Below are 16,757 nucleotides of genomic sequence, written 5' to 3'. Positions count from 1 at the left end.
ATTATTTGTCAGGAAATTGCATTAAAAATGCCCCAAAAGGCACAAACACTGCAGAGAGGTTCTGTTTTGTGATTCAAGTTAGTGGAGGTAAGTTCCTAGCAGACAGCAGCTGATTGATTCCAGTTACAGGCAGCTCTGGCCAAAGTGCCAGGGTCTTAAGTCCAGCATCCAAGAAGGATGAGTTATAAAAGATCAGCCCTTGTGGAGCTGCGATGAAGGAGAAAACTATCCATAGAGGCTACAAACAGGCTGTAAACATGCATTTTAATGGACGTCTATGGAGACTGATGTGCTGTGGAGCAACCCTCGTGTGCTGGATATCTGTAGGTGGTTTGTCAGTGTGATGCTATGACAAACATTTAAAGAAGATACAGGGCCTCCATGCTAATGTGTGCATGGAAATCTTCTTGCCCTGTGCACACATTAAGTGTCATTTGTATGCAAAAATAACACATAATTGTATGCTAGATTTATCAAACGTGCACCGGACAATGTTATAATTAAATGCATACTGATAGAATTTTTTAAATATAAAGAAACATTTCACCTCAGCAGGGTGCTGCAGGTAGGATGAGGAGAACAACAGCCGGAATTTTATGAAGGTGATTTAGATGAAAGATGAGATCTTTTTGGGATAAAACTGAAAGTTATGACCAGGCAGATTGAACGAGGAGCCCCATGTTGCCGGTCCTGTTCCATCTTTCCTTTGGCACGTTGTTAAGGAGCTCCAATTATCCCGAGTGGTCCCACATCGCACATCTCTTCATTTTCAAACCCACTAGCCTTCAGCTTCCACGTCCATCTCCGCAGCTTTGATTTCCCTGCAGGCCAGCGTGCAGTCCTGCTGCATTCGTGCTTCAGAGGCAGGCTTCCCTCGCTTCTTGATGTCACCTCACACATGTAATAAGGAGAAGGAAAATCTGCGCCTCGTCGTACTGTGTCCTTGTTATCCTGAGGTGGTAGAAGATTTCCCCCGCTTTTTAAAATAAGAGGGCTGTGATTGGGAAATTTTCGGTTTTGCTGAATGAACACGAATGGGTGTCCTTGGGTAATAAGCTCTCCAGAAAGAGGAATGCAAGAATTTCCCTTTTCTCTCACAAATGCTAATCGGCAGTGAAGTGAGCTGCTCAAATTCTGCCACTGCCCGTAAAGCCGGGTGAAAAAGGCTGACAACATTTCAATCCAGCTGTGCAGAGAAGAAAAGCATAATCACACTCTGCAGTGGCTTCTGTGTGGAGATGCTGTGAGGAGATAAACGCAGCCCCCTCGGGGAAGGTGGGCAGACAGAGACGGATTTGCTTTATCTTCTTAAACAGCGACATAAGTGAAAGGTTGATTTAAGAAGTCTGGAGATAATTAAGACCTCATCTTGATGTCAGCCCCCCTTTTTCTACTGACAAGACGGTAAAGAGCACATTGTGAACATTCACACCTTTATATGTTTTTTATATTGAGATGCATGCCTGTTTTTCTTCTTCTCAAACTGTGCAAACAGCAGAGTTTAATGGGAAGTTGTTTTTGAGCGTGTTTGCAAATCTGATCGGACACACTGTTTCAGCATAAAAGCTGTGCTGTTCTGTGCTTTTGTCAGACTAAAAGAGATTACCACAGGGATTTACTATACCAGAGTTTTCAGATGATAAGTATGAAAACGGGAATATGAAAGGGTTTAAATTTTTGTATAACATTCACACTTAAAAGGGAAGTTTTGTATCGTGGCCAAGATTCCTGAACGACAGGAGTACGGACAAAGTGAGCAAAAAACCATAAAGTTGACCACAAAGGGGGGCAAAATGACTTTATTGGTGCACAAAGTCAGTGGAAATAACGTGACTACAAAGAAAAGCAGTGATGCATCATCAACTGGAGAAATCAGTAAATGTCTGAAGTTGTTTGGAGAAGCGATTTCCATATTTTGGCCAAAAAGTAAATGCTGCTCTCATCACTTTATTTCAAATTCAAATTCAAATTTTTATTTGTCACGTACACAGTCATACACAGTACGATATGTAGTGAAATGCTTGGACAACTGCTCGTGACCTAAAGAAAACAAAAAAGGAAAAGGCTATGAATAAGAAAGGAAATAAATATGAAAAATTAAAAAGGGTAAATTTAACTAGGAAGGAATAAAATATAAATTAAGGTTAAAAATGAAATAACTGTACAACACAAATTAGAATGAAGGGTAAATTTAACTGGGAGAATAAGATAAAGATAAATATATAAATTAAAGTTGAAAATAAAATAACTGTACAACAAAATACACAATATAGAACTATATAAGAATGTATGAAGAAATCTAAATATAAATAAATATATACACAATAACAGCAGCTGTACAAGTATTAACCGGAAATGAAGAATATAGTGACCAGTGTTGTGCAAAACCAAAGTCCAGAAAGTCCAGTGTGTGTGTAAGAACCATATGTGTGGGTCAGTACTGTGTGGTGGTGTGATTGAGAGACCGTATCGCCTGCGGGAAGAAGCTCCTCCTCAGTCTCTCTGTGTTGGTCTTCAGGGAGCGGAATCGCTTTCCTGACCTCAACAGAGAGAACAGTCTGTTGTTGGGATGGCTGAGGTCCTTCACCATCTTCCTGGCCTTGGTCCAGCACCGCCTGCTGTAGATTGAGTGCAGGTCAGGGAGCTCGGAGCGGATGGTGCGCTCAGCTGACCGCACAACCCTCTGTAGAGCTCGTCTGTCCTGCATGGTGCTGTTCCCGAACCAGGTTAAGATGTTTCCCGTCAGGATGCTCTCTATGGTGCACGAGTAAAAGTTCCTGAGCACCTTGGAGGGCAGTTGGAAGTCTCTCAAGCGTCTGAGGTGGTAGAGACGCTGTCGGGCCTTTTTCACCACGGTGCTGATGTGACAGGACCATGACAGGTCCTGCGTGATGTGAACTCCGAGGTATTTGAAGCTGTCCACTCTCTCCACTGGGCACTCGTTGATGACGGGGGTCTGGTAGTTCCTCTCCTGCTTAGTGCTGAAGTCCACTATCAGCTCCTTTGTCTTACTGACGTTTAGAAGGAGGTTGTTCCTCTGGCACCAGTTCTCCAGATTCCTAATCTCCTTCAGGTAGGCCGTCTCGTTGTTATCAGAGATCAGGCCCACCACGACGGTGTCGTCAGCAAACTTGATGATGGTGGTGGAGCTGGTAGTGGCCACACAGTCATATGTGTACAAAGAGTACAGCAGGGGGCTCAGAACACACCCCTGGGGGGCTCCAGTGCTGAGAGTGGTGGAGGCTAAGACATGTCCGCCCATCCTTACTGCCTGTGGTCTGCCAGTTAGGAAGTTGGAGATCCACTGACACATAGATGAGCTGAGTCCCAGATGCTCCAGCTTGGTGGTGAGTGTGGAGGGAATTATGGTGTTAAATGCAGAGCTGTAGTCTATGAAGAGCATTTTAACATAATTCCCCCTTCTAGTGTCCAAGTGAGTGAGTGATGTGTGGAGGAGATGAGAGATGGCATCGTCTGTGGAACGATTTGGACGGTAAGCGAACTGTAGTGGGTCCAGTGTGTCTGGTAGTGAAGAAATGATGAAGTCTCTGACCAGGCGTTCAAAGCACTTCATCACTACTGAGGTGAGGGCTACAGGGCGATAGTCATTGAGAGAAGCAGGGTGGGGTTTCTTCGGGACAGGAACAATGATGGACTCTTTGAAGCATGTGGGGATCACCGACTGAGATAAAGAGATGTTGAATATCTCAGTGAACACAGGAGCTAGCTGGTATGCGCAGTCTCTGAGGATACGACCTGGGATGCCGTCTGGTCCTGCTGCTTTCCTGGTGTTCACTCTCTTGAAGGCTCTCCTTACTTCATGCTCGGAGATGACGAGCACGTTTCCGGTGCTGGCAGTATCTTCCTGTCTGCAGCCGTTAGCGCCGCTAACACTAGCATTGTTGGAGACCTTAGCTGCAGCCTCGAAGCGAGCATAGAAAGTGTTCAGCTCGTCTGCCAGAGTCACGGCCGCGTTCGTCATACCGGTTGTTGGTGCTTTATAGTCCGTTATTGTCCTTAGTCCCCGCCACAGGCTCCTAGAGTCACTCTGTTGGAGTTGTGACTCTAGTTTCCTCCCGTAGCGCTGCTTCGCCTCTTTCACCGCCCTCCGCACGTTATATGACGCGGCTTTGTACGGGTCACTCAGAGCGTTGCGGATGGTTTTATCCACCCACGGCTTCTGGTTGGGAAACGTTGTGATAGTCTTTGTCTCCATGGTATCATCCGCTAGTTTCCCGATGAATCCCACAACCGCTTCCGTAAACACGTTGACGTATTTGTAGGAATCATAGTTGGTTATCTTTGTAAGGACATTCATTAACATTAATGCATCATCTATGTCGCCTTACTCTAATGTTTACCATCACCACACCAAACTCAAACAGAGCTTTGGAGGCTGTGTAAGGAAATGTGAGCCAACCAAAATGTTCTGGCAACATTAAATCAGTCTGATGTTTTCTAAAACACAAAACGATTCTCACACAGCTAGCAGGACAAGCTCTTTTTTTGTAGTTTCATGTATTTTTTGTCAGTGAGGAAAGAACTTCAGTCAGACTCATGCTGTTTGGGATTAACGATTCTTGAGAAAACTGCAACCCTCAATCTGCCCGTTCTGCACAGCCTCATAAATGCTTTCAGTGAACGTGTGCTTAAAACTGTCCTCTTTCCAAAATGATTGTCTGCATGTGAAATGTTTATGGGACATCTGTAAATTGTAGCTACAGAAAGAAAAGCTAGACCAGAAACCCAAGGGGTGAAAAATGAACACTGAAGTTTTTATTTGTTTCAACATTTTCCTCCTTCATTAACTCTGCAGGAGGTGAATTTTCATCCATCTGGATACAGGAGTCGGGGATGTGACTATTCTGGATTACTGACCATGTTAATCACATTACATTTTTCACTAACACAGTAATGCAATACCTTACTGTACTAAATTCATGAATTATTCGAAAGTTACAATAATGTCAAACACTGTGCTACAGTTTGGTTGGTGTGCCCGGAGGAGGAAATGTTTACAGCTTTTGAGGAGCGGTGAAACGAACATTATTTTTTAAATTTTACAACAAAACAAGAGCGTAAAGTTAAAGTGCAAACTGCATCCAGGACAGAAACAGCTGCTTCATATTGTTGACAGAACATCTGCCTTTTGCAAGCATCTGCACAGACAGTGTGCTAACACAAAGCTAGCCGAGACCCCAGAGTCAGCTGTATGCTTCAGCCCAGCAGAGCCTGATCTTCAACAAAAGAAGCATCGAGCAGTCAGGACTGAAGCCCCAGTTTTGTTCTTGTTGTTGGTTTTATGTTCATATGTTACTCTATAAGAAAGATAATTTGTGTTTCCTGATTAGGATAGACCTTTTTGTCATTATGTAGCAGTGCATTTCAGGTCATGTAACGTTAAAGTGATGTAACTAGTTGTGCAACAAGCTGCTTTTTCTGACAATTATGTAACGTATTGAATTACTTGTAGGAAAATTAACAAGTAATGTGTAATAAATTACATTCTTGGTGTAACGACCTCAACACTGGTTCTGACTCAGCCAGTTCGGTTGTATCCAGTTGGTCTAGGCTGGGCCTCCCCTCAGTTACTACGAGTCACTGAACTTTTTTTTTGTGCATTTTTAATGGAAATATTTGAATATGAGCTACTGTGTCGTAGAGACTACCCAGAAATGAGGGCTTCAGCTTTGGTGAATGAAATTCTAGGATTTTATTTATCTGCTCGATGATCAAATGACAACCTGAAGTCAACATGTAAGTATGAAAACCCAGTGGCTACATCAGCTTAAAAAAGTGAGTCAGTTCCCACAGACTCCCATGTTAAAACTGCTCATCATTCAAACCATGGCTACAGCTTGGCAACCAAGAATCTTTCTGGTCACTATGGATAGTTTCTCGCTTCATAATAACTGCACAGTGAATAAATATTCCAGGGTCTGGCTGCTTTGATTGAAAAGCAGCGGTAGGTGAGATCTGTTTGCTCGACTTCACCTGTCTTGCTTTAAATCACTGAACTGGACCTCTGGACTCTGTTTGTGGTGCCTTTTGGTGCAGTACATATGACAACAGCTGCCACCTGTGCACCTGGTTTGTATTTGCTAGTTTCAGTTGGGTTTAGATTTCTATTGATTTCGTTTTTGCACAAAGGTCTCAGTGAGCCTTTCCAAACTGCTGGCTCTCATACTTCAATTCATTGTGTTATTTATTTTTTTACAGATAAATATTTAGTGTCATTGGTCTCTTTGTCCTCACTACGAGCTGCGGTATACCAGTACAAGACATTGTTCTGCAACACAATGCATGGTGACAGAGAAAATATTGCAGCTTGGTTGTTTTCTAAAGTCCTTCTTCCAGCCGTCACCTTTAACTGTGTCTGTGTGTAAGAAGCTGAACTTCTGGCACCGAGCTCAGTATAGACAGAACTACACGGACAGGAGGACAAATCCCCAGTAACAGCATTTAGATCACATTTGTTAAGTGGATACAAACAGCATAGCCTGACAATCGTGTCTGCTGAATACAAAACAGCAGCTTACAGTAAAAATGAATGAACCCATTCAAATGCTTCCAACAGACATACAAATTTACGGCGAAGCCAATTGTTTCTGAACCGGGGACGTTTTCATTTATCACGAGAAAGGATCAGGAGTGAAAGAAAGAAAAAAAATGTGGCTGTGAGACTGTTTCTGTTGTGACGGAATGAATGGAGCAGACTTTAGCTGAGGTAAGGGCTTCTGACTGTGGTGATGAATTGGTCGAGGCTTATTATCATTGAATAGTGTGGTGATATAATCTCAGCCTGTCCATAAATCCAATGCTGTGTCCTTGGTTTAAATTTTACTACATGCTACAAAAACTTTTACTGCTGCACAGCGACATATGGTGGTTCGGATTTCTGGATGGTCCGTGTGGGGTGCAGCAAAGCATGTGAAGTTTACACATAGACTGCATATAAAAGATGGATGTAGCCCCCTTGACGTGTTGGTGAGCTGAAGTGTTGCTGTTGCAATCACTGCTGGAGCTCTTTGAAAGCAAACATCACAAGAACTGGGCGCATCTGAATGAGGAAACCGAGAGAAGTTGCAAGCTTGTTGTCTCTGTAGATGAGCGTCATAAATTATGAAATGAACATCATGTTGTATTCAGTAAGACATGAACCAATCAGGAAAATGTTTACTAATGTCACTGAGAAAGTGTGCTGAGGGTTGTTTCCCCATAAACTTCTACATAACAGCAACTCTTTTGGTAACCACTGGAATTGCCACCTGCTGGTCATTTGAAAGAATGCAGGTTTAAGGCGCTTCACTTTCTAGATATGGAAACTGAGTCCAGCTTTTTTAAGGTAAGATAAGAATAAACTTTATTGTCTCACACAGGAAATTTCTCTTGGACAAACAGTACTATATGTAGCTGCATTTGCATTATAAAACCCATCAAAAAATAAAAGATAATACAATAATTTGTCATGATACAAATCTGGCAAACATACAGGTGCACGACGATGTGGCGCCGGACCTTTTCAAAAGTGCTAAGCTCTTGTTTGCGAGTGCAGTGGATGCTGGGAGGAATGAGAGATTATAGTGGTTATGTACATTCTATGGCAGCTACTCCCATTTTGAAATGTCAAAACATTCCTCAGGCCCTCCGAACCTTTAACTATGACTCTGATTGTTACTCCCCTCGAGTCGTAATAAAGCTCAACTTGTTCCTTGTGTTTTAACTGACATTTATTTCGGACAGGAGGATTCTTCGACATGCCTTAACTTGTAATGATGTCCAACCACAGCCGATACAATGCCGTCAGAACTAAAAAGAAATACAAACTTAAATGAATATTCTTAATAAAGCCCCTAAGCATTATATATGGCGAAACATTCCAACAAAACAATCAATAAAATACACATTACACCTCACACTGCGGTAATTGCACTAGAATATCACGCAACACTAGCATATTTACATACAACGAAAATAAACAAAAGAAAACATTTACCTCATTGGCCTCACTCAAAGGGAATAAAACTTTAATCCTTACATCGTGGGGAGGTCCAAAAAAGGCACTCTTTTATTTATCTTACTATTTACTATCTTACTGTGGACGTGCAAACCTCGTGGCTCGTCTCAATTAGCTTGCTGAGTGTGCCAGCCAAAAATACCCTCTTAGCAACAACAGACGGAACTATAGAAAAGGTTCCTATCTAATTGCACAATTAGTAAAAATAACACATTTAAACATATAAATCCAATGAACAAAACATGAATTACTATTGATTTATTTCTTAATATTTCAACTACTAATTGTTTCAACCTTACATATCTAATAAAATGAACTTAAATGCGAGAGTTGCCTATGACGGCAGCTACACTCCCACCAAATCACTTGTGATTTCCACCTATGAACTTATGAAATGTAAACTAATCTGCTTCTAATAGTGTCACAGTCTTGTGTATAGGTCTGTCAAGTAGAACTGGTTTACTCAGTCTCTTTCCATGGTCATCTAACAATGAGTCACTCATTAACAGTTGTACTTTGCGTATACATCCATCTTCACTCGGGTGTATGGCAACAACTTTGGCCAACTTCCAGTCGTTTCTTGATGCTTGGTCATCTTGTACGATCACTATGTCATTGATCTTTGCATTTCTGTTTGTTTTGTGCCACTTTTGTCTTTGTTGTAGGCTCAATAAGTACTCTTTCTTCCATCTGTGCCAAAATTCATTGGCCAAGTACTGGACTCTACGCCATCTTTTGCGAAGATACAAATCCTCCTTTACAAAGTCTCCTGGTGGTGGCAGTATTACTGACGACTTCATGGTCAACAGAAGATTAGGTGTAAGTGGCTGAGGTCCAGTAGGATCGTTGAGTAAATGTGGGGTGATAGGTCTGCTGTTAACTATCGCCATCACTTCATAAAGATAGGTTCTTAGAGATGAACTGTCCAATGATCTGGATGACTGATCCAGAATGGTTGTCAATACACTTCGGATCGTACGAATTTGCCTTTCCCAGGCTCCACCCATATGACTGGCAGAGGGAGGATTCATCACAAACTCACAGCCTAGCTGTTTCAAACTTTCCTGATCCATTTCCTTTACTGCTTCCAGAAACTCACGTCTGGCTCCAACAAAATTGGTGCCTTGATCTGATTGCAACTGACGTACATTCCCACGCAAAGCGATGAAAGAACGCAGTGAGTTTAGAAAAGCGTCGGTTGACATATCATCAAGTAGCTCTATGTGCACCGCACGAGAGCATAGACAGGTAAACAGAAGCCCGTAACGCTTCAGTTCTTTTCTTCCTTCTTTAATGTAGAATGGGCCGAAACAATCCATCCCACAATACGTGAAGGGAGGGGTGGTCTCCATTCTCTCACTTGGTAGGTTTGCCATCTTTTGATCTTCTTCTCGACGTCTGAATTTCCTGCACTTAATACAGTTGTAGATAAAGGATGATACTGCTTGACTGCATCCTAGTATCCATATTCCGTTCGATCTCAGCTCATTTATCGTCATGCCCCGTCCTTGATGTTTCACCCGCTGATGATAGTGATCAATCAGTAACTTTGCGATATGGCAAGTCTTTGGTAAGATGACCGGGTGCTTGACGTGTGGCTGCAATGTAGAACGCTCTAATCTACCTCCCACTCTAAGAACACCCTTCTCATCCAGGAAGGGATCAAGTCGATAGAGTCTATTTGTTCTGTCCTTGGGTAGATCCTTTCGCGTTTGAAGTGCCTTGATTTCCTTGCAGAAGATTGATCTTTGTACAATGGATATGACTTTAAGCTCGGCTTCTGTCCTTTCTTCAAGGTTAGTGGCTTTATTGCTTCTCCTTTCCAAGCCCTTAAACTCTTTCACAAATCTGAGAAGTCTTGCCATAGCTTTGACCAACCTTGACCAACTGGAGAATTTCAGAAAACGTTCTGCCAAAGAATTTGTTTCTGTAGTTGTATGGAGTACAACAACTTTGCGTACTTCTGGATCCTCTGCATCAAGTTTCCCCACCGTGACTTCTTCGTGGGGAAGTTTCTCTTGCCAAAGAAAACTTGGACCACTAAACCAGTTGGAGGTAATGAGGTCTTTGGCCTTCAGTCCGCGCGAGGCATGGTCTGCTGGATTGAGATCTGATACCACAAACTTCCATTGCATCGGTTGAGTGCTTTCCTTAATACGCTGAATGCGATTTGCAACGAAAACATGGAAACGTCTCGCATCGTTGTTGATATATCCCAAGACAACTTGAGAATCTGTCCAGAAGAATTCTTGAGCATCTTCTAGCTCCAACTCTGCTTTGAGCATGTGACTAATCCGCACTGCTACAACTGCTGCAGACAGCTCCAATCGTGGCACCGTAGTAACCTTCGTGGGTGCTACTCTGGACTTGGCAAAGACAAGAGCGCAGTGGACTTGTCCTGCTTCACTGACAGCTCTCAGGTACGTACAAACACCATACCCTGAAACACTTGCGTCTGAGAAATGGTGAAGCTCGTACTTCTGAACTGTTTGAAAATCTTTTGGCACGTAACATCTGTCAATTTTGACATCTGCTAGATTTTTTAGATCCAACAACCAGGACTCCCACCGTGACTTCAGATCGCTTGTGAGTGGTTCGTCCCAATCTGCTTTCTCTCGACACATTTGCTGTAGTATCTGCTTCCCAAGTAGAACAAAAGGTGCCACAAAGCCAAGTGGATCGTAAATAGAGGCTACTGTGGACAACACTCCTCTTCTGGAAAGTGGCTGCTCGTTCACAACTACTCGAAACTGGAAATAATCCGAGTCGATGCACCATTTGACACCTAGGGCTCTTTCAATTTGTTGCTCGCCCAGTGACAAGTCCTTTCTTACTGTTTCTGCACAATCTTCTTCCGGTAGCGAATTAAGCACTTGCTTACTGTTTGAAACAAACTTGTGAAGTCGCAAGCCTCCTGTGCTGCAAAGTTCCTTTGCTTCCTTCACCAAACGAATTGCCTCTTCTTCTGAGTGGAAACTGATAAGACCATCGTCCACATAAAAATTTCGCTCAATGAATCTTATGGTAGCTTCACTGAACTTGCCTTGACCTTGTGCAGCAATATACTTGAGACCAAAGTTCGCACAGGCAGGGGAAGAAGCAGCTCCAAACAAGTGTACACGCATGCGATAGACAGATGGAGTAGAGTTGAAGTCTCCATTGTCCCACCACAAGAAGCGAAAGTAATTTTGATCTTCTTCTCTGACTCTGAATTGATGAAACATGCGCTCAATGTCGCACATCACTGCAACTGGACCTTTCCGAAATCGGCACAGGACCCCCACTAGAGAGTTGGTTAACTCTGGCCCTGTAAGCAGGTAGTCGTTCAAGGACACCCCTCCGTACTTTGCTGAACAATCAAACACCACTCTTATTTTGCCAGGCTTTTGAGGATGATACACTCCATGGTGTGGAATGTACCAGGCAGGGCCTTTGTCCAGGTCTACAGAGGGAACTCTTTCTGCATCACCACGCTCTATAGTCTCTCTCATGAACTCTGTGTAGTCTTTGTGGTATTGCTTGTCCTTCTCAAATCTTCTCTTCAAATTTTTGAGTCTGTGTTCTGCACAGCTCCGGTTGTTTGCCAGACTTGGTCTGTCTTCCTTAAATGGCAAAGGTAACTCACAGTGTCCATCTGCTTTCATCTTCACTCCTTCTTCCATTATGGAGATGAACCTTAAATCTTCTTGTGAGAAGTGTGAATCTTCCACCTTTCTTTCATTGAAGTCGGACTCGAGCACTTTAATTACATCTGCAGATGTGACCACCTCTTTGACGTGTGTGCGACAGACGTATTGCACTTCTTTGACCAACTGCTCAGCTGACTGATTGGGTGTCACTTCCTTGACAATGATCTTGTGGCTACATCCTATGGCATCCCCATAGTCAACACATGGATTAGCTCCTCCAACTATTGTCCAGCCAAGGTCTGTTCTTTGGGCAAAAGGTTCATTATCTTTTCCCGCCACAACTTCTCTGGGTACCAACACTTGTGAACAATTGTAACCAATGAGCAGGCCTACGTCACATTCAATCAGTGGAGCGATTTCTTCAGCCAGGTGCTCTAAGTGTGGCCACGCTCTTGCTGTCCTTTGTGTGGGAATATGACTCAAATTCGCAGGAATAAACTCTCTTGTGTATGTCACAGGAAGAGGAATTCTCCTTGAAGAAGAGAAACCTCTGACCTGTAACCCAGACAGCCTTTGACTTGGTACTAAAGTGTCTTTAGAAGACATTGTCGAGAGCTTTAACTGCACACATTCCTTCTCTGCATCCAGAGCATCTGCCTTTTCCTTCAAGACGAATGTCGTGTCACTTTGGCTATCAAGAAGAGCATAGAGAAGAATCTCATGTTCAGGATTGCTTGTTGTGGATAACCAAACTGGAATGATTGTAGATGTGAGATTACTTCTGTCACTTTGAATCACACGGTTTGATATTGCTTCACTTGGTGCTTCCTTGGGTTTGGTTTCTCTACTCTCTTTATTGCCTTCCATCTCTTTCATTTGTGGTTCCTTGTCACTTTCCTTTTCTTTCCTTTTCTTTGAGGTTTTGTCTCGTTCCTCATGCAAACATGTCGGGTGTTTCCCTTTACATGTGTCACACATCTTTCTCCTTTCACATTTCTTTGATTGGTGTCCAAAGCCTAGACATCCAAAGCACAGTCCCTTAGTTTGCACAAATTTGACTCTTTCACTCAAGACCTTGTCCATAAACTTCCTACATGTGTGAATGCTATGATTTGAGTTTTCACAAAACACACATTTTTTTGTGTTGGACGTCTCTTCTGCAGCACTCACTAGCACCTTTGCTCCAACACTTCTTGTCTTGAAAGATTTCATTTTCTCTGAGTCACCTGCTTTGAGTGCATGAAGCGATGTTACTGGATTGCACGCAATCTTGGCTTCTCTCGCAATGAAGTCAACAAAGTGGCTAAATGTTGGAAAAGAACCATCTTGTTCTTCAATTTCAATGACCTTTCGATTCCATCTTGCTGACAACCAATCAGGTAGCTTGCTTAGCATTCTCTGATTCTCATTGCAGTCATTCAAAACTTCAAGACCTTTAACCTGAAGCATGGCCGCTTCACATCCTCTGAGAAAATCTGAAAATTCTCGAAGTTCAACGCTATCCTTGTTCCCAATCCTTGGCCATGATGTCAACTTATCTCTGAAAGCTTTGGTGATTACAAATGAACTTCCATATCTTTCCTCCAAAATGTTCCATGCTGAGTAATAAGCACGCTCTGTTCCCAACAGAAAATAACTCTCAACAGCCTTTCTCGCCGGTCCTCCAACATACTTGTGAAGATAGTAAATCTTTTCATTCACTGGGATGTTCTTTCTGTCTATCAGCATTTGAAACGACATTTTCCAATCCTTGTACTTGAGAGGATCTCCGTTGAAGACTGTAGGTTCTGGTACTGGTAGGCGACTTATGTGAATGGACTCAGCTAGAGCTTGGGCCAATGTTGTGGTACTATCTTCCTGTTTGCTTTCTCTTGGTTGTGACCTTAAGTTGGCTTGTCGCATATCAAACGGCTCTGCATTTGCATTAAGTTGCGAATGTGCAAACTGATTCATCGGTTTAGCTGTGACATTTCTCCGTTTGCTCCTTTCGTGCAGAAGGTCTGATATTTCTTCATCTGAGCTTCCTTCGTCATTGTACACTTTCAAACGTGCTTTAGCCGCATTCATTCTCTTTACTGTTTCTAGCCTTTCAAGCTCTCTTCGCTTTTGCTCTAAGGCCTTCTGTTTCTCAGCATTCTCTGCTTCAAGGATTTCAAGTGCCTTTCTTTCACTTTCCAATTCCTCCATAATCTTCAGAGTTGCTTCAGTAGCCGCAAGCTCTGCAGCTGCTTCTTGCCTCTTTACAGACAACTTACTTGAGCTTCTTGATTGCCTGCTATTCGAACCTTTGGATCTTTGAGAGGCGGCAGAATTGAATGCTGATCCTATATCACTCCAGTGAACCAATCTCTCAGAAAGTTCTTCGTCTTCTTCTGCTGCTAATTTTTCTTGAGCTAGCTTTATCATCTTTTGAGAAACCGCATCACAGGTGTCCACTCTGCGGCGAGTGTCTTCATCAGGAGTTTCATGATTGCGCAGTTCATCATAAACTTGTTTCACTTCTGCCGAGGTATGTTCAACTCGGCCGATAAGCTCTTTAAGTTTTGCACTAACAGGTTCTTCAAGTGCCTTTTTGCCTTGTTTTGCAACAACTTTCCACATTTCATAACTGACTTTGAAGCGAGCTTGAAGCTTGTTCACCTTTTCATCATGTAGTGCTTGGCCCCTTTCAGTGAACTTCTTAACTCTTTGACTTTTCCTCAAACTTCCTTCTTTAGTAGCTTTACTTGTGCATGGTTCTGGCAAACTTTCTTGCTCTTCAAAAGCTTCTTGCTGCTCCACAGCTTCAGTGTCACAGCCTTCTTGCTCCATGTCACAGACAGTAAAAGGTATTGTACTACACTCAAGTCACCTAGGTCAACTTAAATACGTGAATAGTCACCTTATGAAGCACCTAGGACCTTAAATTGCTTTACTTTAAAGAGTCAACTTAAACATATGTCACAAACTCTTAAACCAAAATAGTAAATTGCTCTTCACTTGTAGTAAAACAGAAAATAACCTTCAATGTCAAACAAAATACTATAATGTGACCTTTAAATATCTAATGCAGTCTTAAAATAAGCAAACCCTTATAATCAACTTAAACGTACCTTAATTACAGTTACTTAGCATAAACAACAATAACATGAGCTTAAACTTTTACTCCAAACCACCACACTTCCACTTTCATTGCTTGACAGAGTCCCTTTAAGATGAGCTAAAGAAATCTACTCTCCACATTTAACTTGTATAAACGTGTTACTTCTTTGTAGCTTAACCAAGCTGCACCGCTGGACTCTGGTTGCTTTATGAGATGTCTGTGTGTGTGTTTGAGCGTCTTTGATGCGTGAGAGAGACGCGAGCTTAATCACGTGACCCGGCGCGCTGTCGGCTCAGCTCCGCTCCCGCTCGGCTCCGCTGCGGCAGACCTCTTTCTCCTTCTCTCTCCTCCAGCACGAAGCAGGCTGAGTTCTGACTGTTACTCCCCTCGAGTCGTAATAAAGCTCAACTTGTTCCTTGTGTTTTAACTGACATTTATTTCGGACAGGAGGATTCTTCGACATGCCTTAACTTGTAATGATGTCCAACCACAGCCGATACAATGCCGTCAGAACTAAAAAGAAATACAAACTTAAATGAATATTCTTAATAAAGCCCCTAAGCATTATATATGGCGAAACATTCCAACAAAACAATCAATAAAATACACATTACACCTCACACTGCGGTAATTGCACTAGAATATCACGCAACACTAGCATATTTACATACAACGAAAATAAACAAAAGAAAACATTTACCTCATTGGCCTCACTCAAAGGGAATAAAACTTTAATCCTTACATCGTGGGGAGGTCCAAAAAAGGCACTCTTTTATTTATCTTACTATTTACTATCTTACTGTGGACGTGCAAACCTCGTGGCTCGTCTCAATTAGCTTGCTGAGTGTGCCAGCCAAAAATACCCTCTTAGCAACAACAGACGGAACTATAGAAAAGGTTCCTATCTAATTGCACAATTAGTAAAAATAACACATTTAAACATATAAATCCAATGAACAAAACATGAATTACTATTGATTTATTTCTTAATATTTCAACTACTAATTGTTTCAACCTTACATATCTAATAAAATGAACTTAAATGCGAGAGTTGCCTATGACGGCAGCTACACTGATCATCAAATAAGCCAACAGAGAAATATTTCTTTGTCTGTGTGTTTGCATTTAATTTTGGTCTTCTGACGGTGTACTTGTTTAAAGCTGTTTCTCTGTTAACGGCTTCAGTTGATTCCTTCCATTCACAGGATATAGCAGGAGCTCAATATGCAAAACAGATCAGAAAATAGAGAATCATGTTTAATTTTTAAATGCCATGGCTTTGTTTCATCACATGTAAAATTAATGCTTCAATTATTAAAAAATGTTGCCAGCTGGCAATAATGTTGGTGGCACAGAGGAGTCTGGGAAACTGTTTCACAATCCATGAATGTTGTTTCTAAGAGACACAGTTGAACTTTGAACCTGGGTCTTGCAATACATTAAAAACCTGCCCCTCTCTCTCTTTTGCTCTCTCTGTCGCTCGCTCAACTTTATGGATGGAGGGAGCAGGCTGGGTGCAGAATACTGAAATTCCATAGGTTGGTTGTTTTCTCAGTTCTCCAAATGTTTGTTCTTTCCTGGCCAGAGGGTATAAAGAATGTTTTCACTGCATTTAATTAAAATCCTCTGTTTCCTTCCTTCACAGCCTGCAGAGTAAATATGATTGTTCTGCCTCATTGCCTCACAATCCAAATCGAATCATAGACCCTTAATATTGCTACACTCCTATTTGTTGTTGTTTTTCTTCTTCTCGGTGCAGCAATACCCTCGCTGTCCCCGAAGCGATACATCACACAAAACAGCAGAAGCACAATAAAAACCAGAAAAGGACTGTGGACTGACTCTCCATCCTCTCTGCTGTCTGATGCGAGTTTCCCAAGGCAAGTTGTTTTTCAGCTGCTGGCAACAAAATCCGACTCTTGCTGTTAAAATTGAGGGAAAATAACAATGGGAAGAGATTCACCTGCGTAATCTCCCCCTAAGATGGCCAGCAGACGCAGCAGTGCTATCCTGTTACTTTCTCTAATCT

At 42.3% G+C, this 16,757-nt stretch overlaps 1 protein-coding gene across 2 annotated transcripts; it reads right to left on the bottom strand.

The window, feature by feature from the left end:
* Positions 1 to 7,436: 7,436 nt before the first annotated feature.
* Positions 7,437 to 15,788, bottom strand: LOC308412094 (uncharacterized protein). Of its 2 annotated transcripts, XR_013974526.1 has the most exons (3): positions 15,429 to 15,788; positions 7,997 to 15,241; positions 7,439 to 7,809 (listed from the first exon to the last, which is right to left on the bottom strand). XR_013974526.1 is itself a non-coding variant. In XM_080906187.1 (2 exons), the coding sequence occupies exon 2, from the start codon at positions 14,455 to 14,457 to the stop codon at positions 8,419 to 8,421; it is 6,039 nt and encodes a 2,012-aa protein (XP_080762313.1). In that variant the 5' UTR covers positions 14,458 to 15,241; positions 15,429 to 15,788; the 3' UTR covers positions 7,437 to 8,418. The 2 variants fall into 2 exon arrangements, 1 of the variants encoding a protein (XP_080762313.1); XM_080906187.1 differs by having other exon boundaries at positions 7,437 to 15,241.
* Positions 15,789 to 16,757: the final 969 nt, after the last annotated feature.

The sequence above is a fragment of the Rhamphochromis sp. 'chilingali' genome (assembly GCF_963969265.1).
Source record: "Rhamphochromis sp. 'chilingali' genome assembly, chromosome: 15".
In the NCBI taxonomy this organism is placed as follows: domain Eukaryota; kingdom Metazoa; phylum Chordata; class Actinopteri; order Cichliformes; family Cichlidae; genus Rhamphochromis; species Rhamphochromis sp. 'chilingali'.
Note: the sequence above shows the minus strand (reverse complement) of the source record. Positions and strands in the feature narration are given on the sequence as shown.